Source organism: Portunus trituberculatus, chromosome 17 (genome assembly GCF_017591435.1).
Source record: "Portunus trituberculatus isolate SZX2019 chromosome 17, ASM1759143v1, whole genome shotgun sequence".
Lineage (NCBI taxonomy): Eukaryota > Metazoa > Arthropoda > Malacostraca > Decapoda > Portunidae > Portunus > Portunus trituberculatus.
The window spans coordinates 17,217,794-17,240,792 of NC_059271.1; the positions used below are offsets into that span (position 1 = coordinate 17,217,794).

Genomic DNA, 22,999 nt, shown 5'->3' on the forward strand with positions numbered 1-22,999 from the left:
CACTAAATCTTCCTTCTCCTTGATAATCTCTATTACAGCGACTTTGGTGTTCTCCTGAATTTGCTTCCTTACGACTTCTTAAAATTTGACTTTTTCCTCTTCTTGCTCTTGTTTCCATCCATTTCTTAATTCTTTCAACTTGTTATCACCTAGACCACCTTCTACCCTGTCTGTAATCCCGTGCTGCACTTTATCCTGCAAGTTCTTTAGAGAGCTTTCATAATTTTGACATATTGTTTTAAGAACATCATTTTGTTTCCTTATTTCTAGAATCTCCTCTTTCTATTCTTGGTTTATTTCACTTACTTTCTCACATTCAGTTACTCTTAGTTTCAGGGCTGTGTTTTCTGCAAGCAGTCGGTCTTGTTTATCCATAAAACTGGTCATCACCTCCTTCATGTATCTTAATTCTCTTTCTACATTAACAAGTCTTCTCATATTACTTCGTTCATCCCGGAAACCAGAGAAATCCTTATCAGTCAGTTTTCTTAAACCTATAGGGGTTTCTATAATGCGTTGGTTCCCACTCGGCGTATGTTTTGGTTCCGCCTGGCAGCGCTACTTGGTTCCATCTCTCTCTCTCTCGTTGTTCATTATCTATATGTGGTCTAACACTTATTTCCTTTGGAGATAGGAGAACCTATGGCCCCCTCTCCCCCTGTACATACGTCTAAGCCTGTGGTCCAACTCCTTTTGAAGTAATCTCAGCGAGCTGCTCAGAATGCGTGCGTTCTGCTCGACGGCTCCGCGGTGTGTGTGTGTGTGTGTGTGTCACCAATTATGTTTCAAATTTATAATAATGATATACAGGAGAACCTGAGTAGATACTTAAGTTTGTTAGCCGATGATCTGAATAATAAGGAACAATAAGGATTGTATAGAATTACAGAGAGATATCGATAAAATCTGGGAAGGGTCCCAAAAATGGAACTTAGAATTTAATGCCAAAAATTGTCATGTGAATGAAATGAGTAAAATTAATTCAACACCTCTGTGGAAGTAAAAAATGGGAGATATTATAAAGAAAAAGAAGGAAAAGAACGATCTTGGAGAGATCATATAAGACACTCTGACTGCAGAAAGACACATAAATGGGTTATTTGCTTCAACATACAAGACATTATCAAAAATCAGGGTGGCATTTAACTACATGGATAGGAATATGATGAACAAGATCATAACCACAATGATAAGACCCAGACTTATATGCAGCAGTGATGAAGGACTACTTAACAAGAAAAGAAATGAGGACAGTGATAAGAAACACCCCCATCAAGTTGGAGAGCAGTAACACGTAGTGTACCTCAAGGATCAGTGCTGGCACCCACTGTTTCAAATGTGTACAATATATATTAATGATTTACAAGAGGGCTTAAGTAGCTACATAAATTTGTTTGCAGATGATACATAATAAAGAACAATTATGACAGTATGAAATTGCAGAGAGATATTGATAAAATATGGGAATGGAGCCAAAAATGGAAATTAGAATTTAATGCCAAGAAATGTCATGTGATGGAAATGGGTAAATGTAATAGAAGACTTATGTGGAAATACAAAATGAGAGAAGAGATACTAATGAAGAGGAAAGAAGAGAAATACCTGGGAGTGGTTATACAAAACACCCTGACTCCAGAAAGACAATAAATAAATTTGCTTCAATATACAAGACACTATCAAATATTAGGGTGGTGTTAAATTACATGGGTAAGAGTATGATGAAAAGAGACCATAGCCACTACGATAAGAAGTGGACTAGAATATGCAGCAGTGGTGTGGTCACCATACATGCAGAAGGACATCAGGAAACTAGAAAGAATCCAAAGGACTGCTTCAAAGATGGTGCCAGAAATAAAGGATCTTCCCTATGAAGAAAGACTGAAGGAAATGGAACTACCAACTTTGAAGGATAGATTGGAGAGAGGAGATCTAATAATGATATATAAGATAGTGAGCTGTATGAAAAAGATAGATAGACAAGACCTGGTATCACTGACAGAGGATGTAGACAGACGAACAAGAGAATACTACAAGTAGATCATAAAAAAGTCAATGTTTGAGAAACATTAAAAAGTTTAGTTTTCAACATACGACAGTGGACATCTGTAACAGCCTGAATGGTGAGATTGTAACAGCAAAAAGTGTGAACAAATTTAAGGAAAATTTGGATAAAATTACATATGGAAACAGGTCATTATGAGTTCAGCTCAAATCTTGTAATATATAACTAGGTAAATACAGCTAGGTAAATATGCACACCAACTAACTACCTAACTAATGACAACACACACATGCACACACCATGTCCATACTGACATGACTAGGAGGGCAGTAGTACTCACTGAAGTAGACATATTGGTCCACTCCTGCCTCTTCAGGGTCTACCCAGCCAGTGCAAGTGAATTTGAAATAGTCAATGAGGGCACGTCTAGTAGCCAATTTCACTTCACAAATCCCTCCTGCTGGGGGCTTGTTGAGAACTAGTGTCATGACATACTCCCCTGAGACATGAAAAGACACAAAACAGGCACTCTCATTACCACTTAGCATCATCACTTTGGATATGTATTTTGAAACCTCTCAAAACAAATACTGTACAAAGATAGAGATATGTGCTTAGTGCAAGATCATGGAAAATAAGGGAAACTATTTGTTCACATTCAATTAGCTTTTATAAGCACCAGTCGTGTGATATATGAAAATATATACATAACACACTCTTCTGATCATAGAAAAGGAGGTTCTTATATTCATAGTTCTGCATAAACAAACCTAAATTTCAAATAATCCCTACATTTTCTAGTGCTTTTTACACCATGGAGCACACACCCCATCCAAATCATGCATGGATATCCATCTTCTCACCTTTAATTCCTGATTCTGTGGTTACTGTGAGGGTCACTTTAAACTTCTCAACACCTGGATTTAGTCTGAAGAGTTCACTGCCAATAGCAATGTCCTTTGAATTTTTCCCAGTTGGAAGCACTGCAAAAAGGCACCCTAAGAAATTTCATTTCAATATAAACATGAGAGAAATTTAAGATGAATGTGACATCTGACTGTGACTGTTCCCTCAAAGTGGACAGTGAGCTAACAAATAGGTTGCATAATCTTCCAGCTTGTTGAAGAAAATTGTCAAGTGGCTTAGGCTGCCACACACATTGAACTTGCCTTGAAAAATTACACATGAAGATTAATGCTGTATCATACATATCATCAATATGTTATTGGTTTGTGTTATGATTTGTACATAAATTGTAAAGTCATATTAAGCAGTAATTAAGGTTAAGGGGACTGTCCGGTGGCCATGGTACCGAAGAATCTGAAAAATATCGAAAATCCCCAAAACACCACCAGAGCATCCCCGAACATATGGCAACATAGTGATGGAGTATTTTGGGAAATACGCTAAAATATGCGGGGTATTTAAACTTTAAAGGGCCCCTGCCACGCCTACCACAGCCCAGGGCTTCCCCCCCTCCACGCTCGCTGTACCATAAATGATGATAATAAGCACAGAAAAAGCCATGAACAGTGGTTTCTTTGGTAAGGAAAGGCAGGCGCTGGCAACCCAGTACTATGGCGTACACAGGAACACCATCTCCCCTTCCATCTCAGTGTCCATGTGACTGCAATGGGGGAAGGACGTATTGAGTACCTCACCCATCGTTTCACACCTTGCAAGCCACAATCCAGCCTATTTAACTTTTTTTTTTTTTTTTTTTTTTTCTTACAGTGTCTAAACAAACAATGCAAAAGGAAATTACAAGTTGTACCGACCATGCACAGATGGGAGACACCCTCGCCTTCAAGCAACTAATAGCTACAGTCATTGTAGGGGTGGCCAGGTGCCATATGAGCCTTACAGAATATTGAAAACATGCCTAAAAAACATATATGATGTACATGGTGGTGTACGAACACGAAATATCCAACCCAAGTTTATGTACAGGGTCATAGAGGATAAGAATGACATCTCTGGGTTTTTTTTGCCTTCTCAGTTTTCACTTTTTTATCATTCAAATTGTATCTTCTCCCACATTTCTCAACGGATTTTCAGTTTTGAGGTATCATTTTGAAGCTCAATGAAGCTGCTACATTTCCATCTCATAGAATTTGGAAAAAATTATTTTCTGTGCCACAATGTAATTTTATTAAAAAGAAATGTTAAAAATTCATAATGGCCATCAAAATCCAAAATCCAAAATTCTATGAGATGGAAAGTCTTGTTATACCACATACTGTACTTCATATATGTACTGGCAAAATAAATCTGCCCTCCAGTGACAAAGTTTGAGGAAAATATTCTTTTCAAAATATTTTTTTTATTTTTCATGCAGTTATTTATGGTTTATTTATTATGTAATAGTCATCTATCAGTGAAAAAAAATTACCCACGTACCTCTATTTTTTATTTTTGAAAACTCAACCAGATGGTCCCCGTAAGCTATTATACACTAAGTATTAGTTATTAAGATAAACAAAATGAAAAGTAGAAGTGAATAGGATGGGAAATTCTTTTGTTGTTACATGTGCCCCAGAGGCAGCAAGGCCTGTTGTTGGCTCAATTACCTGCCCCAGCCATCACAATACTAATACATTTCTATTAAGAAACATTCTCATTGCTCTACTAGTTTAGGGTTGCCATACTTCTGGAATTCACATGTTAAAATCTGCATCCAGAGGAGTTTCTGAAAGTCCCTCAAATGTCCAGAATTTCAGGTCCCATCAATAAATGTCACACACATGCACCAGACGTGATATGTTTAACAGAAACAAAATTTAAACAAAAATGTCCAAGTGAATATTAAAGAACAGGGATATAACGTTTGGAGGAGAGACAGAAATTGAAAAAGTAGGAAGAAGAGTACTGATAATATCCTGAAAGGATATATTTGTGGAGGAGGTACAATACAGAGATAGACTTTTTTTTTATGCAAGAGGGAAGCCAGCCAAGGGCAACAAAATACTAAAAAAGGTCCACTTGAGTGCTGGTTCCCTTAAAGAGAAGTGAAAAGTTAGCCAAAATTAAGGAACAAATGTCTTGAAACCTCCTTCTTAAAAAAAGTCAAGTCGTATGTTACGGCCCGCCCGTAACATACTCCACTACCATCACCTCCTCCGCTTGTTACCTCGTTCGCCACCTCTCCGCCTCCCCTTCCACGTCACCGTCTCGTGAACCTTCCACGCCACCGTCTCATGAACCCTCCACGTCACCGTTTCATGAAGCCCCGCTACTGTCCCGAAGTTGGATTAACGCGGCCCCATTCGACTCAACCAGAAGTGTTAAGCCAGCTCTTGGCTTTCTGGAAGTCAGTTGAGGTCCAGGCCTCAACCAGTGAACACAACGCCTCTTGGGTCTACCGTGGGATCAACCATCACCCAGCACTTCACCACTGCGACACGTCATAAGTATCACTTCCCCTCATCCCGTGTTTTCCACATTGCCTCCATATAGGATTAGGATTATTGTTAGGTATTAAGTTGGGTTCTTTATTGTTGTATTTATCTCTGTGTTATATGTATATGTGTATGTCATTTTCCTGTGTTTCATGTTATATATCTGTGTTTCATGTTTCATGTTATATCTATGTGTGTCAATTTCATTATGGGTTATTAAAATAGCTTTTTAAAGTGCCCCCTTTGCATTTCCTCACCAGTTGAACCTGCAGTGTTTTTTTTTTATTGTTATTGTTCACCAGCTCCCCGATGCCAATCTTACCAGTTTAACCGGTGAACGTAACACATAGGAAGACGGAAATACAAAGGCAGGTAGGGAGTTCCAGAGTTTACCAGAGAAAGGTATGAATGATTGAGAGTACTGGTTAATTCTTGTGTTTGGGAGTTGGACAGAATAGAGATGAGAGGAAGAAGAAAGCCTTGTGCAATGAGGCTGCAGGAGGAGGGGAGGCATACAGTTAGCAAGATCAGTAGAGCAATTGGCATGAAAATAGCAATAAAAGATAGGAGATTCAACATTTCAGCAGTGAGAAAGAGGCTGAAGACAGTCAGTCAGAGGAGAGGAGCTGATGAGATGAAAAGCTTTTGGAGGGACAAGAAAATTCCACCTTATGCCTAATAAAACTGTTTTAGCAAGAGATGAGATGTGAAGTTTCCTGTTAAAATGTGTGATGAAACTCCCCATTGGTTTTGCTCAACATCAAGTTTTTAAGAGCCACATGTCGTTTTCTTCGTTTTTGTTCACATCCATACAGTTGGTGGGGTAAAATGGCGGATAAAGCCCTTGTACAGAGTTAGCAGTTGGAGGGACAAAAAAAATTGGTAGAGACACCTCAGAATGCCTAACTTCACTGGTTGTAATTTTGTGATAATGTGATACAAAAAGTTGTATTTCTTGAAATAACGAACTCTGAAGAAGCTGTTTTAGCAATTTTTGTTTTGAGGTGATGATATGGCTTCGGCCAGAAGATCGTGCCGAAATAAGCCCGACGTCTTCTGCTACATATGTGGAGAATACACCATTGCTCTTAATAGGAAGCCAGTCACAAGTTTCGTAAGGCGTGCTTACCATGCTTATTTTGGTATTAAACTTGGTGACCAGGATAAAGCTTGGGCGCCACACATGGTGTGCAAGGCATGCACCGAGACTCTACGTGGGTGGACCAATAGCAAGAGGAGTCTGAACTTTGGAATTCCCATGGTTTGGAGGGAGCCGACAAACCATGTCACTGACTGCTACTTCTGCGCTGTTGATGTGACTGGGATCAACAGAAAGAACCGGGCAGCCTCAAGTATCCTGATCTTCAATCAGCACGTCGTCCTGTAGCTCATTGTGATGAAATTCCAGTGCCTATCTTCGGAGAACTTTCTGACATTAGTGACGAAGATGCATCCAGTGTTGAAGGTCATGAAGAAGAAGAAGAAGTGGTTCTTGAAGACGATGCTCCACATCCATTTTCCCAAAAGGAGTTGAATGATCTAGTTCGCGACCTCAGCTTGTCAAAGGATTCTGCCGAACTGTTGGCATCCAGATTGAAGGAGAAAAACCTCCTCTCTGACAGTGCTCGCATCAGCTTCTTCCGCAATAGGCATCAAGAGTACCTTCGTTTTTTCTCTGAGGACAAGGACTTGGTGTACTGTGCAGATATTGCACAGTTACTTCTCAAGCTTGGAGTGCCACAGTACGAACCCAAAGATTGGAGACTGTTCATTGACAGCAGCAAGCGATCACTGAAATGTGTTTTGCTACACAACGGCAACCAATTTGCCTCTATACCCCTGGCTCACTCGACTACACTGAAGGAGAAGTATGAAGCGGTGAAGTATGTGCTGGAGAAAATTGGTTATGATCAGCATAAGTGGTTTATTTGTGTTGACCTGAAGATGGTGAACTTTTTGTTGGGACAACAGTCTGGCTTCACCAAGTACCCATGTTTTCTGTGCATGTGGGATAGTAGGGACCGTGCTCAGCATTACACGAAAAAGGACTGGCCTGTGCGGGAGGAATTGGTGCCTTGCAAAGAAAGTAACGTCATCAACGATCCTCTGGTGGACAGAGACAGAATACTCTTCCCACCGCTGCACATCAAGCTCGGCTTAATCAAGCAGTTTACCAAGGCTCTGGACAAGGATGGTGACTGCTTCACTTACTTGTGCCAGGCTTTTCCAGGATTGACCATGGAGAAGTTGAAAGCTGGCATATTTGACGGTCCTCAGATCCGTCAGCTCATCAGAGATCCAGAGTTCGAAAACTCAATGAACGAAGTGGAACTGGAAGCGTGGAAGGCATTTGTTCTGGTAGTGAAGAACTTTCTTGGCAACAATAAGGCCAGAAACTACGCAGAACTTGTCAACAACATGCTGACTGCTTTCAGAAACCTGGGCTGCAACATGAGCGTCAAGATGCACTACCTATTTTCACATATGGACCGGTTTCCTGAGAACCTGGGTTCAATGAGTGATGAGCAGGGGGAGAGATTCCATCAGGACATGAAAGAGATGGAGACCAGGTATCAGGGTCGCTGGGACGCAGTCATGATGGCTGACTACTGCTGGACTCTGAAGAGAGACCTCCCTGCCGCTGAGCATTCCAGGAGTTCGAAGAAACGGAAGTTCAAGCCCTGAAGTTTGAAAAATGGTGAAGCAACATGCAATTTACGTGTACTTACCTTTATCAATGCCCACCATTCAGTTTACAGTAATCGATGTTTCTATCAGGTAATCAATATATGTTGTTGGAAAAACATTTTTTTCTCTTAAAAACATAATTAGGATGATATGTCTTGACAAAAATCAGCTGATAATGCCACAATAGTGTAATCGATTTTATCTCAAGATCATATTTTTTTCAAATCAGCTTAGCACAAAAACCTGACCTGATGGAGAGAAACGGATGCCATTTCCTGATTCAGCAGTGCAAAAATACCCTAAATCAGTTGTAGAAATCTGATCAGTGTAGAAGAGGGAGACAGTTGAGTGTCATTGAAGAAGACAGGATAGTTGTCTGGAAAGTTGTGTTGAGTTGATAGATGGAGGAATTGGGTTTTTGAAGCATTGAAAACTATTAAGTTTTCTCTTCCCCATACAGAAATCTTAAAGAGATAAGAAGTCAGGCATTCTGTGGTGTCCCTGCATGATCTGTTGACTTCCTGAAGGGCTGGTCATCTCTGAAAGGACATGGAAAGATGTAGGGTGGCATCATCAGTGTGGGAGTGGATAGGACAAGAAGTTTGGTAAGATCATTAATGAATAATAGAACGAGAGTGGGTGGCAGGATAGAATCCTGAGGAAAACCACTATTAATAGATTTAGGAGAATAGTGGCCATCTACCACAGCAGCAATAGAACAATTGGAAAGGAAACTTAGAGAAAAAATTGCAGAGAGAAAGATAGAAACTGTAGGAGGGCAGTTTGTAAATCAATGCCTTGTGATAGACTCTATCAAAAGCTTTTGAAATGTCTAAGCGACAGCAAAATATTCACTGTAATCTAAAAGAAGATGACCAAAACTTAGTAAGGAACGCCAGAAGATCACCAGTAGAGTGACCTTGACGGAAGCCATACTGGCAATCAGATAAAAAATTGTTAAGTGACATGTTTAAGAATCTTCTTATTGAGGATAAATTAAAAAACTTTAGACAAGCAGGAAATTAAAGCTATAGGATGGTAGTTCGAAGGATTAGAACAGTTACACTTTTTAGGAACAGGCTAAATGTAGGTAAATTTCTAGCAAGAAGGAAAGGTAGAAGTCGATAGACAGTTGAAAGAGTTTGGCCAGGCAAAATGCAAGCATGGAAGCAGTTTTTGAGAACAATGGGAGGGACCCCATCAGGTCCATAAGCCTTCCAAGGGTTTAGGCCAACAAGGGCATGGAAAACATCATTACAAAAAGACTGGCAGAGGTTTTAAGCATAACATTTAGGACCAGCAGGAGAGAATGGGGGAGTATCATAGTAACATATATCCCACCAAAGACCAATACATGGAGGCTTGATGTGCAAAAGAAAATGCAAAAGAAGTGCTAAACTGCCAGGATAATATATTAAAGGACAGAAAAGTGCTACTTGTGGGAGATATAAACTGCAAACATGTAAATTGGAAATAATTGGATGTAAACAGTTATGCTGGATGTTGGGGGGAAAAAAGTGTTACAAATGGCCATGCATGGTAAACACATTGGATCAATGGTTGAAGGACTATACAAGGTATAGAGGGAAAGAAGAACCATCTGTACTAGATTTAGTGTTCACAAAAAAAAAAAAAAAAAAAAAAAAAAAAAAATGTTGTCCAACCATCAAGTATCATAGCTCAATGGTAAAAAGTGACAATTTGGTTTTAGAAATTTATTTAGAGGATCACAGAATTTTGAAATGTAATGAGGGATATAAACAAAAAAGATTGAATCACGCCAAGATAAATTTTGGAGGGTTAAGAAATTACTTTGGTAGAACTGATTGGAAGGAAAATACAGTGGTGCCTTGGAATACGAACTTAATCTGTTTAGAAATTTGTTCTTACTTCAAAACGCTCTTACTCCAAAGCATCAAAATACTTGTATTCTTATGGAAGAAATTAAAATTCATTCCAAACCACCTCCCAAAACCAAAAAAAATTTATTTTTCACCTAATTTCTTATTTTTGCATACTATTACTATATATACTACTACTATTATGCTATAACTATAAAATTAGAGATGTACCGATGCATCAGTATCGGTATCGGAATCGGCGGTATCGGCCCATTTTTTGGGTATCGGTATCGGTATCAGTATCGGCTTATTTTATGCCAATACTTCCGATACCTAAAAGGAATTTACTACTTAGTGATATATTCGATATAAGATATTGATGATACCAAATTAATATAATACGGCGTATTAAGTTTCCGTGGTGATTACTGTATGTCATAGAATACTGTTTTCTGTGGTAATAAGCCACAACCTAGAAATTTAGAATAAACTAAACTATTTTCTATTTAATTGAAAAGATTAGGTGAAAGCTCATGTTTCTGAATTAGTCTACTAATGTCTAATGAATTAATATCAAAGGATGTCAGATTTAATTAAAGAGAAACATACACAACAAAATGAGTTTCTTTTGCTAATATTTTGTCTGTTTTACAATTTTAATAATTTAAAAAATATTTTTGATCGCCAAAATATCGTAAAAAAAAATTAATAATGAAAATGCACAAGACCAAATGGTTGCTAAAGGAGTAAGAAGTAAGAATTTAAAATAACTGACAAGAATCAGAAGACTGAGAAGATATTCATTCCAATTACTGAGTAATTTGCCTTTGCAAATGGCTTCAAAAAGCTTCTAGAATTGCTCCTATTTCACAAACGTTCTCAGAAGGACTTACAGCATCCCCCAAAACAAAGCCTCCCATCTGATAACGCTCACTGTCCACCAACTCATCCTGGTGTCCAGTGCAGTAATCACTATAAGTAGTACCATCGGTATCGGTAGTAGTATCGGTATCGGCCCAATTAGGTGGTATCGGTATCGGTATCGGAATCAGCCAAAATTTTGGTATCGCTCTATAAAAAATATAAGAAAATAAAGCAGGAAAGTAAGTAAAATGTAATATAATGAAAATTCAACTTCTCATGGTCAGAAACAAGCTTCACCACATCCTCCTCATGTGACTCCATCAAGCCAGCACCACACACTCTTATATAAGCCAGTAAGTTTTTCTTTGATATACTGCATTCATTATGGAAAATAAATCACGGAAGTAAGTAAATTGTAATATGAAAATTCACTTCTTTGCGGTAAAAAACAAGCATCAACACATCCTCCTCAGAGGACTCCATCAAGCCAACACTACGCACTCTTATCTAAACCAATAATGAGATAAAAATATCGATTCCAATATTGTCATGCATCATAATATGTTTTTGAACTGTCTATTTATCCATGGAAATACATGTATATCTTATATCTCACCAAGAAATACATAAAAATGGATAAAATACAGCATACTGCCATAAGTGCTCTCACCATCCTCATGCTTGGCACCCTCACACCTCCACAAACATATCCTTGTAAAAGCTGATACACGATTGTATAAGTGTCCACCATCTTGAAAACAAAAGGCCAATGATAGGCCTCGATAAATGACAGATAGCCTCAAGCATTCACAAACTCTGCAGCATAAAGGAGCACAGCTTCTGTAAAGCGCCACAATCATGCCTGACGGGCTCTAACGTAAGAGCCATGATCGTGCGTGATGGGCTATAAGGATTAAGAAGCTGTATCCAAGAAACTTTAACAATGTCAGAGCAATCTCCTGCCGCAAAATGGGATCCATGAACGCTTGGAGGGACAGTAACGAGGTTGCTATCAGGTTGCTAGGAACACCACCTCTCGAGGTGGTGTTACTGTTGTATATATACATTTATATTCACAAAACAACATATTTATTACCCTTTTGCAAACCTTGCCCCCAAGAAAAGATTGTTTTGTAATGCGTAAAGTGAAATGTTACATGGAATACCAAAGATAAAGCAGAGATGAGATTGGTCACAGACTTGATGGGGACTCACGGCAACTCGGCAGCTTCTTCTTCTTGTGACCCTTTTAGCTTATGTGATGCTTTCACCACGATATTTATGTTTCCACTCGTTTATTGCCTGCTATAATGGATACCATGTCTCTGTGTTCATATACGATCATGCCATAGGATCATCTTGACTCCATGGCACCGAGTGATAGTGAATTACTATTGAAATACGGCTTCCCATGGCATGAATTACTTGCTTTGGAAATTCATCTAGCAGAGGAGGACTCAGTGACTCAGTGGGGTATGCAATTCTCACTCATACCCATATTTTGCTTCACTTATATACTGACTATATGTACACAAAAGCAAACTATTGTTATATATAAATGGATGAGTTTTCAACACTGCCTAAACCAACCCATTTTAACCCACCCTAATCTTTATGTTTCCATTTCTTAAGGGGGGTTTACACTTGGCAATTTTCGGGAGGCAATATTGCCGAAACGTGTTGCCAATAACATTTTGGGTCTCGGTCTGAGACTGGGAGCGCTACTCGCAACTAGCCAACCTTGTTGGTCTAGTATTGCCGCTATTGCCGACTCGTAGCAATATATACAAACATGTCGGCACCCAGAGAAGCATCCCTGATGAATGCAGACAACTTCATTTGGAGTCGGGAGGCCGAGGTGGCCTTGCTGAAGTGAGGGAGGTGAAACATTTGTGGGACCCACAAGACAAGGTTTACAAGAAGACTAGTCTTCGAAAATACACTTTCCAGAGAGTGGCTGATTCACTGAAGGAGATGTGTATCCTCCTTCATGATAAGAGGAGTCACAAGCCGTAGCAGCTCTTGATACTGTTCCTTTCAAAGGCGTATCCATTGTCGTAGGGTCTCGGAGACTTCCAGGCGAAGTTCGGCCAGAAGAATATGGTATACACTCTTCATTTCCTGTCTTTTCAGCCACGAGCACATCCACAGACGTTTCCTTTTTCCTGCCATCGTCAATTCATGTAAAAAAAGAACAGCCATCGCTGCCTCTTCATCACTGGAGGAAGAATCAGGACCAAAAAAGTTCTAGCGGAGAGCCATCTTGTTGGTTTGTTTACGTCCTGCCAGCTGATGCTCTCGGCAACATCTCCCCAGTAGTGTGAACATACTTGCTCCCGAGAGCATCCAGCTGGAATTGTCAGCAGCACGTTTCAGCAATATTGTCTCCCGAAAATTGCCAAGTGTAAATCCCCCTTTAGCATTGTAGAACAAATGAATAAAACATATTCCAGCAGCTAGGTCAAGAAATAAGTTAATGCCCATATAAAACTGGACATGTGAGTCATTAATGTTAAAAAAAAGCAAATGGAGAGTTTTTTTTACACAAAGCAAGGTCCAAATCATTAAAAAATTCCACATGCAATTTGGTCAAGATGAAGCAATTAGTAAACAGCTCACTGTATTTGCTACCATTGGTAAACATTCAAACATTATTTCTCTTTTTTGTGTTGATTTCGGTTTACCACCTGCCTGAAATCACACCCCGACACTACATCTCCTCTACCAATATCAAAACCTCAATGTCGGCAACTCCTTGTGTCCTTGCTTTATTATGGAGTTCACTAGTCATGATGAAAGCACTGTGAGAACTGCTGACTGTGTTAAGTAATAGCTGTGGGTACGTGATGCTGTATCAGTGTTTGTGAACAATACTATAAGATTTTTTCAGCCCTACATAAGGGATAACATAAAGCCGCATTATGATTGGCTGCCTGTCATTGTGATGACACGGTAGTGACTTATCACCTCTGGCAGCCAATGAGGACTCTTTTAGGTAGGCTAAAAGCCTCCAACTGCCAACAACAACGAATCTTTGTGGATGCCATTTGACAAGGGTTGCTATGAAAGCAGGAGGATGGTATGGAGGTTATTTGTACCAGCATAGACAACAACCTGCTTCTTGGATCCAGCCCAAGACTTTTAATTCATGAGCTGGATACTCTCTCTTCCCCTCAGATCTTCTAGAGTCTTCCATACGTATGTCTGTATGTCTCGTGACCATGTGTGCTACTACGCTAGGCAATGATCTTAATAACTAAAATAACTTAATATTATTTTCCCCGGCACTACAAAACAACAACCAAACAACTGCAAACAACACTCCTGAGGCACTGAGGCAGCGTGGTGCCCCAGCATGCAGTCCCTTGATCACAAATTGCTGTGCGCAATCTGTTGACTGCGTTTATTATTGTTCGCACTCCAAAGCAAAGTTCGTCCTTCAATGCAAAAAAAATACTATTTTTTTGTTTGTAATCCAAATTGTTCGTACTCCAAGGTACAGTGCTACTCCAATTTTGCGAGTTCAAATTTTGCAATACGCCAATATTGTGACCAAGGACCAAAAATTGCCATTTTTAAAATTTCCCCATCTTGCTCCTTTCTCCCAGTATTGTGAGTGGTGGCGGGAGAGAGAGCGTTCCCGCAAATTATATATTACTGTATTATATAAGCAATATTTTATTAATTTATTCATATTTATCATATTATACTATATTATTATCATATCTATATTATATTCATCATAGTTTGGTGGGTTTTGGCTAGTTTTCATAAAAATCCTGCTGTAATTCAACGAAGCTCATCTGGCAACACTGCCCCACTCCCTTCCGCCTTCCATTTGTTTACGTACACCTCCACGGAGTTCTCTCTGCAAATTTGGAGGAATCCTTGTGCTCCACTTTGTGCAATGTGGCGCCACCAACCAAGAAAAACATTAGGCTAACTTTGGAGGAGATGGAGATAATTAAGATGAAAAGAGATGGAAAAAGGAACTGTGATATTTCCAAAGAGTTTGGTGTGGGAGAATCAACTGTGAGAATGGTGTTTAAAAACAGTGAGAAAATTGAAAAAGCTGTAAAATCTATGGTGGACAGATTTTTTATTCTCGTAGCCATCGTACAAACACTGTGATCATTCATATGGAAAGATACCTGGCTCAATATATATGTGATATAAATATGGGCAAAATACTATGAAAATATTGAAAAATTAGGCGACCATGGACGAGGGGTCCACCATATTCATTTTTTCCCATAGGAATAATACTTCCAATTTTGTGATTTCCAAATTTGCGACTCACAATGCCACCCCATTTCTCGCAAAATTTGAGTAAGCACTGTACCATGTATGCAAGGTAAGACAGTCCAAGAGAAGTATGAAATATTCCAAGACAAGTATAATAAGGGGACAAAGAGATAAGTTCCCGAATACAGAGTAAAAAAGAGCAAATACACGTGGTACAATGCTATATATGTGCAAGAGCTAAAAGGTGTAAGTATGCAGCTTGAAAAAATTAAGAAAGCAGCAAAATGAAGTAAACAGAAAGAAGTATCAAGAGGCCCATAACAAATATATTAGAAAAAGATGAGAGAGAGATATTTTGAGAAGAATTTGGTGAAGAGATGTGAAGAGAAACGGGTATGCAAATGAGAAAAATGACAAATGAAGACACCATTACTAACTTAATTAAGGGAAATAGGATATGTGAAACAACGGAAGTAATTAGTGAATTTAAGAATGAGAGCTTTAAATCAGAACCTAAGGAAGAGGGAGAGTTCATAGAGCCAAGCAGCTCGGAGACACAGGAAGGATTAAGAAACATTGTGGTGCAAAAAACAGGAAATTAGAGAATTACTAGAAAAAGTCAATGTAAGAAAGGCAATGGGGCCAGATGCAGTGTCAGGAAGGACACTGAGAGAATTTTTTTTTTTTTTTTTTTTTTTTTTTTACATAGGGAAGAGGGCCAGCCAAGGGCAAAAAAAAAGAAAGTTAGAAAAAAGCCCACTTGAGCGCTGGCTCTCCAAAGAGTAAAAAAAAGTGCCAAAACCGTCAGCCAGAATTAGGGGAGCAAATGCCTCGATACCTCCATCTTAAAAGAAGACAAGTTGTAGGAATTTGGAAATACAGATGCAGGGAGGGAGTTCCAGAGTTTACCAGTGAAAGGGATGAATAATTGACCGTACTGGTTAACTCTTGCATGAGAGAGTTGGACAGAATAAGGATGAGAGGAAGAAGAAAGCCTTGTGCAGCGTGGCCGCAGGAGGAGGGGAGGCATGCAGTTAACAAGATCAGTAGAACAGTTACCATGAAAATAGCGATAAAATATAGAAAGGGATGCAACATTTCGGCGGTGAGAAAGAGACTGAAGACAGTTAGTCAGAGGAGGGGAGTTGATGAGACAAAGAGCTTTCGATTCCACCTTATCAAACAAAGCTGTGTGACTGGAACGCCCCCAAACATGCAAAGAGTACTCCATACAGGGACGGATAAGGCCCTTATACAGCGAAAGCAGTTGGAGGGGCGAGAAAAACTGGCGGAGACGCCTCAGAACACCTAACTTCATAGAAGCTGTTTTAGCAAGAGATGAGATGTGAAGTTTCCAGTAAAGATTTTGAGCAAAGGACTGACCAAGGATATTCATTGTGGAAGAGGAAGACAGTTGAGTGTCACTGAAGAAGAGGGGATAGTTGTCTGCAAGGTTGTGTCGAGTTGATAGATGGAGAAATTGAGTTTTTGAGGCATTGAAAACTACTAGATTTTCTCTGCCCCAATCGGAAATCTTAGAAAGATCGGAAGTCAGGCGTTCCGTGGTGTCCCCGCGTGATCTGTTAATTTCCTGAAGGGTTGGACGTCTCTGAAAGAACGTGGAAAGATGTAGGGTGGTATCATCAGCGTAGGAGTGGATAGGGCAAGAAGTTTGGTTAAGAAGGTCATTAATGAATAATAGAAAGAGAGTGGGTGACAGGACAGAACCCTGAGGAACACCACTATTAATAGGTTTAGGAGAAGAACAGTAGCCGTCTACCACAGCAGCAATAGAGCGGTCGGAAAGGAAACATGAGATAAAGTTGCAGAGAGAAGGATAGAAGCCGTAAGAGGGCAGTTTTGAAATCAAAGCTTTATGCCAGACTCTATCAAAAGCTTTTGATATGTCTAACACAACAGCAAAAGTTTCACCGAAATCTCTAAAGAGGATGACCAAGACTCAGTAAGGAAAGCCAGAAGATCACCAGTAGAGCGACCTTGACGGAAGCCATACTGGCGATCAGACAGAAGATTGTGAAGTGACAGATGTTTGAGAATCTTCCTATTCAGGATAGATTCAAAAACTTTAGACAAGCAAGAGATTAAAGCTATACGACGGTAGTTTGAGAGGTTAGAACGGTCACCCTTTTTAGGAACAGGCTGAATGTAGGCGAACTTCCAGCAGGAAGGAAAGGTAGAAGTCGATAGACAAAGTTGGAAGAGTTTGGCCAGGCAAGGTGCAAGCACAGAAGCACAGTTTTTGAGAACAATAAGAGGGACCCCATCAGGTCCATAAGTCTTCCGAGGGTTTAGGCCAGTAAGGGCATGAAAAACATCATTACGAAGAATTTTGATTGTAGACATGAAATAGTCAGAGGGAGGAGGAGAGAACAAATGGTGGAACCAATCTTGGGTGTAATCAAAAGCCCTCTAATGGAAGGGAAGGTACCAGGAGAGTGGAAAAGACTAAATATAATTCCAATATACAAAGGAGGAAAAATACTGAGCCCCTAAACTATAGACTAGTGTCACTAACTAGTGTTGTGGGAATGATCTGTAAAAATGTTATTAAAAAACAGTGTCAGCAGCAGCTCGTCTTCCCTCACTCAACTTACCACCAAAACACTCTGCAATGTCACCTAGCGTTGCTAAAAAGACCATGAAGTCTCTTACTCTCGAAGTGAAGCTGAATATTATTCACAGACACGAGAGGCAAGAAAACTAATAACATTGCTCGCCACCATCTTGACTCCATCTACTGTCTCTACTATTTTCAAGTCAGCAGACTCTATTAAGAAGGCTGGTGAGACCGTATCTTCTTTGCAAGCTAAAAGAACCACCTGAACTTGTGACTCTACAATGGATAAAATGGAAAGCCTTGTGGAAATGTGGTACATAAGTTTTGTATGTGATACAATGATGCGCCCTTTGTTTACATTCTACAGGTTGCCGGTTAGTGTCTTTCCCGTTTCACTCTCCCTCCCTTCATAAATTTAAGATCATCAACATTATAAAGTTATTTACATACATACATTAGTGTACATTATAATGACTTAAATTAAACTGCTTAAATGTTTAATTTCATAATTTTTTACTTTCATTAAACCTTTCACTATACTATGATGCACTCTCGCTTTGTTTACTCTTAATGAAAGTTCAAGTCAGGGGTTAAACTTGTTATAATTGATTCGCTTAACGAAGATTTTTTTTAGGAATGTAACCCCTTCATTAAGTGGGGGTTGCCTGTATATGAAAATTACAATGGATCCAGATGATAGCTAAAAAGATGGTGCTGGAACTAAAGGACCTAACATATGAAGAAAGGCTGAAGGAAATGGGACTGCCAACCTTATAAGATAAAAGAGAACAAGGAGACCTAAGAACAATGTACAAGACAGATAATGGCATTGAAAAGATAAACAAGGAAGACCTGGTACTGGTGACAGAAGAAAATAGAAGGACAAGAGGACATGTAAAGATTAGGATGAGGCAGTGTGTGAGGGATATTGGAAAATACAGTTTTCCACATAGAATGATGGAAAAGTGGAATGTATTGAGTGAGGAAGTTGTTACAGCACATAATGTGCTTAACTTTAAAGGAAAATTGGATAAATGAAGACATGGAGACAGGACACTATGAGCCCCACTCAAACCCTATACAGGCAACCCCCGGTTAACGAAGGTTCACACAATGAAATTTCGCTACAACGAAGGTTTCCTTTTACTACCATCTGCTCGTTTAACGAACACCAAACTCGCTTTAACAAAGTTTTATCTAAGCAATTTCTTCCAAGTTTGAAAGCCCCGCCGTATCACGCAAGCCGACAGGCTTTTGAATACACCAACGCCTCTCGTGGACAAAACGAGCACCACTCACTCCCTTAGTTCAAAACAATGACAGCGTCAGCAGCAGCTCATCTTCTCTCGCTGTACATGCCACCAAAACGCCCTGCAATGTCGCCTAGCGTTGCTAAGAACACCAGGAAGTCTCTTACTCTCGAAGTGTAGCTGGATATTATTCACAGCCACGAGAGAGGCAAGAAAACTAATAGCACTGCTTCCCACCATGGCTTGACTCCATTTTCAAGTCAGCAGACTCTATTAAGAAGGCTGGTGAGATCATATCTTCCTTGCAAGCTAAAAGAACCACCTGAACTCGTGACTACAATGGATAAAATGGAAAGCCTTGTGGAAATGTGGTACACAAGTTTTGTATGTGGTACAATGATGCGCCCTTTGTTTACATTCCACAGGTTACCAGCTGCCGTATTTTCCCGCTCCTTCATAAATCTAAGATCATCAACATTATAAAGTTACTGACATACATACATTAGTGTACATTATAATGACTTAGTCTTAAATTAAACTGCTTAAATGTTTAACTTCATAATTTTTACTTTCTTTAAACCTTTCAGTGTACTATGATGCACTCTCGCTTTGTTTACTCTCAATGGAAGTTCAGTCAGGGGTCAAACTTGTTATAATTGGTTCGCTTTATGAAGTTTCACTTAACGAAGGTATTTTTAGGAACGTAACCCCTTCATTAAACGGGTGTTGCCTGTAGATACACACACACACACACACACACACACACACACACACACACACACACACACACACACAGAGTTTGGCAAGAGTGAAAGAAGAATCAGGAGTATGTACAAGATAGGAAATGAAGACATAAAAACCAGTCATGAAGAAAAAGACCTTGGGGTGACAATTACCAATGACCTATCGCCAGAGAGACATATAAACAAAATAATTGGAGAAGTATTGAACTTATTGAGGAACATAAGAGTGGCGTTCGTATATCTAGATGAAGAAATGATGAAGAAAATAATTACTGCAATGATAAGACCGAGGCTTGAATATGCAACAATACAGTGGGCTCGAACTTAAAGAAACACATAAGGAAACTAGAGAAAGTACAGAGGGCTGCAACGAAAATGGTGCCTGACTTAAGAGATTTGACTTATGAAGACAGACTGAAAAGAATGCAACTTCCAACCCTGGAAAACAGAAGAGAAAGGGGAGACCTGATAGCAATATACAGAGTGATGATTGGCATGGAAAAAATGGATAGGGAAGATCTGTGTATGTGGAATGAAAGAATGTCGAGAGGGCATGGGAAAAACTAAAATGGCCACTTATAGGAGAGATGTGAAAAAATATAGCTTCCCTCATAGAAGGGTGGAAGCATGGAATAGTTTAGACGTGGAAGTGGTCAACGCAAGGAATATTCATGATTTTAAGAAAAGCTGGACATTAATAGATATGGAGACGGGACAACACGAGCATAGCTCTTTTCCCGTATGTTACAATTAGGTAAATACAATTAGGTAAATACACACACACACACACACACACACGATATGAAGAAGAAAAATGAAGCACTGAAAGAGGAAGTTAAGCTAATTAAAGTGAATTGCGAAAAATGTGGAGAATCTCTAGGAAAAGTGATGGAGAAGCAGGCTGAATGGAAAAAAAGTCAGGAAGTGGAAAGAAAGGAGGTAAATTACAAAGTTGCAAGTCTGGAAAAGGAAATCAAAGAGTCTGGGGAGAAAACTTTGGGCCTTGCTGAAATTATAGATCAACAGATCATAGAAGAGAAGATTGCTGAGAAAGTGGTGAAGGTTATTAAATCAAATGAGACATTGGTGAGGGAAACTGTAGACAAAAAGAGATGTGTGGTGATATTTGGTGTGGAGGAGGATAAGACACCGAGTAAAATGGAGAGAGAGAAAACATAAAAAGGTGATAAATAATATCATTAATGTGGTGCAGGAGGAGGAAAAGACCTAGTACAAGAAATAGAGGACTTCCATAGAATTGGAAAGTTCACAAGAGAAGGTATGAGGCCAATAAGAATCAAACTTAAGTCACAAAAGGATGTAGATGAATTGGTGGAGAAGTCATGGAGGCTAGCCCAGCAGGAAACAACAAGGAAGATTTGGTTGAGAAGAGATCTCGGTGAAAAGGAAAGAGAAATGTTAAATGAGTTGAGAAAGGAGGCTTTGAAAAAAATGAAGAGAGGACAGAAGAGGAGAAGAAAGAGTTTTTCTGGAGAATCTTGGATATGAGACTGAGGAAGTGGTTCATAACCCAGAAAAGTACAGCAAGAAAGGACTAAAGAAACTTACGTATGAGCGAATGTAATGTATTCCAACATAAATGGAGTGATATCGGGATTTTAGAACTCAACGATTACTTGAGGACAAGAACCCAGATATTGTGGGTCTTACTGAAACAAAACTGAGAGAGGAGAAGACCTGATGATGGTTGGAGAAGGAAATATAATGTTTGGAAAAGAAATAGAGTAGGTAAGATGGGAGGAGGAGTGATGTTGCTGGTTAAAAAGATATAAAGGTGGATCAAGTGAAAGAAGGTATGGGAAAGGCAGAAGTGCTAAAGATCAGAGCAGAAACTAATGAAGGAAAAAGAGGCACTACATAGTGGTGTACGTACCACCTAAGACAAATGCATGGTCAGTACAGGAATATGAAGAAATGATAAGTGATACAGGAACATGTCTGGAAGAAATGTTGGGTGGCTGTGAACGAACTATAATGATGGGAGATTTTAATTGTAAAGAGGTGTGTTGGGAGGACTGGTCAATGGAAGGATCAGAGACAACATGGGAAATACACTATTGACACTGGCAATGGAAAATGTGTTAACTCAGTGGGTCAAAGAAGATACTAGGTTTGGAGGAGAGGAGCATCGTCAAGACTGGACTTGGTCTTTAGTACAGAGCCAATGGTCATTGAGGAGATGAGGGTGGAGTGCCCTTTAGCAAAGAGTGATCATGCAGTTTTGGAGTTCAAGGTGATAGATGAAGAGAAATCTAGAAGAAATGAAGAATATAAAGTGGGAAGATGGAATTATGCCAAGACAGATTTTGGAAACCTAAAGAAATTCTTTCAAGAGACAAATTGGATGAAATTCAAGAGTGCTAAGGAGCAAATGAAAAGTGGAAGGAATTTATAAAAATATACAAAGAAGGTGAGAAAAATTTGTACCAATAAGACAACATAGAGAAGTTGGAAAGCAGGACTGGTTTAACGATAGATGTGAAAAGGCTAGAACAAGAAAAGAGGATGCATGGAAGAGGTGGAGAAGGAAAAGACGGATTAAGCAGTGGGAAAGTTACAAAAGAGCAAGAAATGAATATGTGTTGATTAGAAGAGAAGAAAGAAAGAAACAAGAAAAGGATATAATTGATAAATGTAAAGACCAACCAAGGCTTTTTACAGACATGTGAACAACAACATCAAAAATAGAGAAAGTATTGAAAGTTTAGAAGTAAATGGAGTATGCAGTGAAGATCCCAGGAAATGGCAGAGGCTATGAATGGATGCTTTCGGAAGGTATTCACAAAGGAGACTGCTTTTGACAAACCACTGGTAATGGAACAGAAAGGGATTATGAAGGAGTTTCAAGTAACTGTGGAGGAGATCAAGAACATGATGGGGAGTTTAGAAGTGAGAAAAGCTGTGGGACCTGATGGGGTATCAGGATGGATTTTAAGAGAATGCAGGAGCAACTGGCAGAAAAAGTTTGTGAAGTAATTGATGCCTCATTAAGGGAAGGTGTAGTGCCCCAAGACTGGAAAAGAGCTAACATTGTCCCAATCTATAAATCAGGTAACAAGAGAGACCCATTGAACTATAGACCAGTGTCACTTACAAGTGTGGTAGCTAAGATGTGTGAGAGGGTGGTGAAGAATAGATGGACAGACTTCTTGGAGAAAAATGACATACTTTGTGAGTGTCAATTTGGTTTTAGAAAAGGGCGTTCATGCACGACAAACCTGATATGTTACTATTCGAGGGTGATAGATGTAATACAGGAAAGAGATGGTTGGGCTGATGGAATATATCTGGATTTAAAAAAGGCCTTTGATAAGGTACCACACCGGAGACTGATCTGGAAACTTGAAATGGTAGGAGGAGTGCATGGCA

General features: G+C 39.4%; 1 protein-coding gene across 1 annotated transcript in view; it reads right to left on the reverse strand.

The window, feature by feature from the left end:
• Positions 1-1,304: 1,304 nt before the first annotated feature.
• Positions 1,305-22,999, reverse strand: part of LOC123504874 (sperm receptor for egg jelly-like) — a 31,988-nt gene continuing 10,293 nt past the window's right edge. The window contains exons 8-11 of the mRNA XM_045255780.1: positions 2,866-2,985; positions 2,302-2,501; positions 2,092-2,113; positions 1,305-1,327 (exon numbers count right to left, since the gene is read on the reverse strand). Coding sequence (XP_045111715.1) covers positions 1,305-1,327; positions 2,092-2,113; positions 2,302-2,501; positions 2,866-2,985 — 365 coding nt within the window. The remainder of the gene's footprint in view (positions 1,328-2,091; positions 2,114-2,301; positions 2,502-2,865; positions 2,986-22,999) is intronic.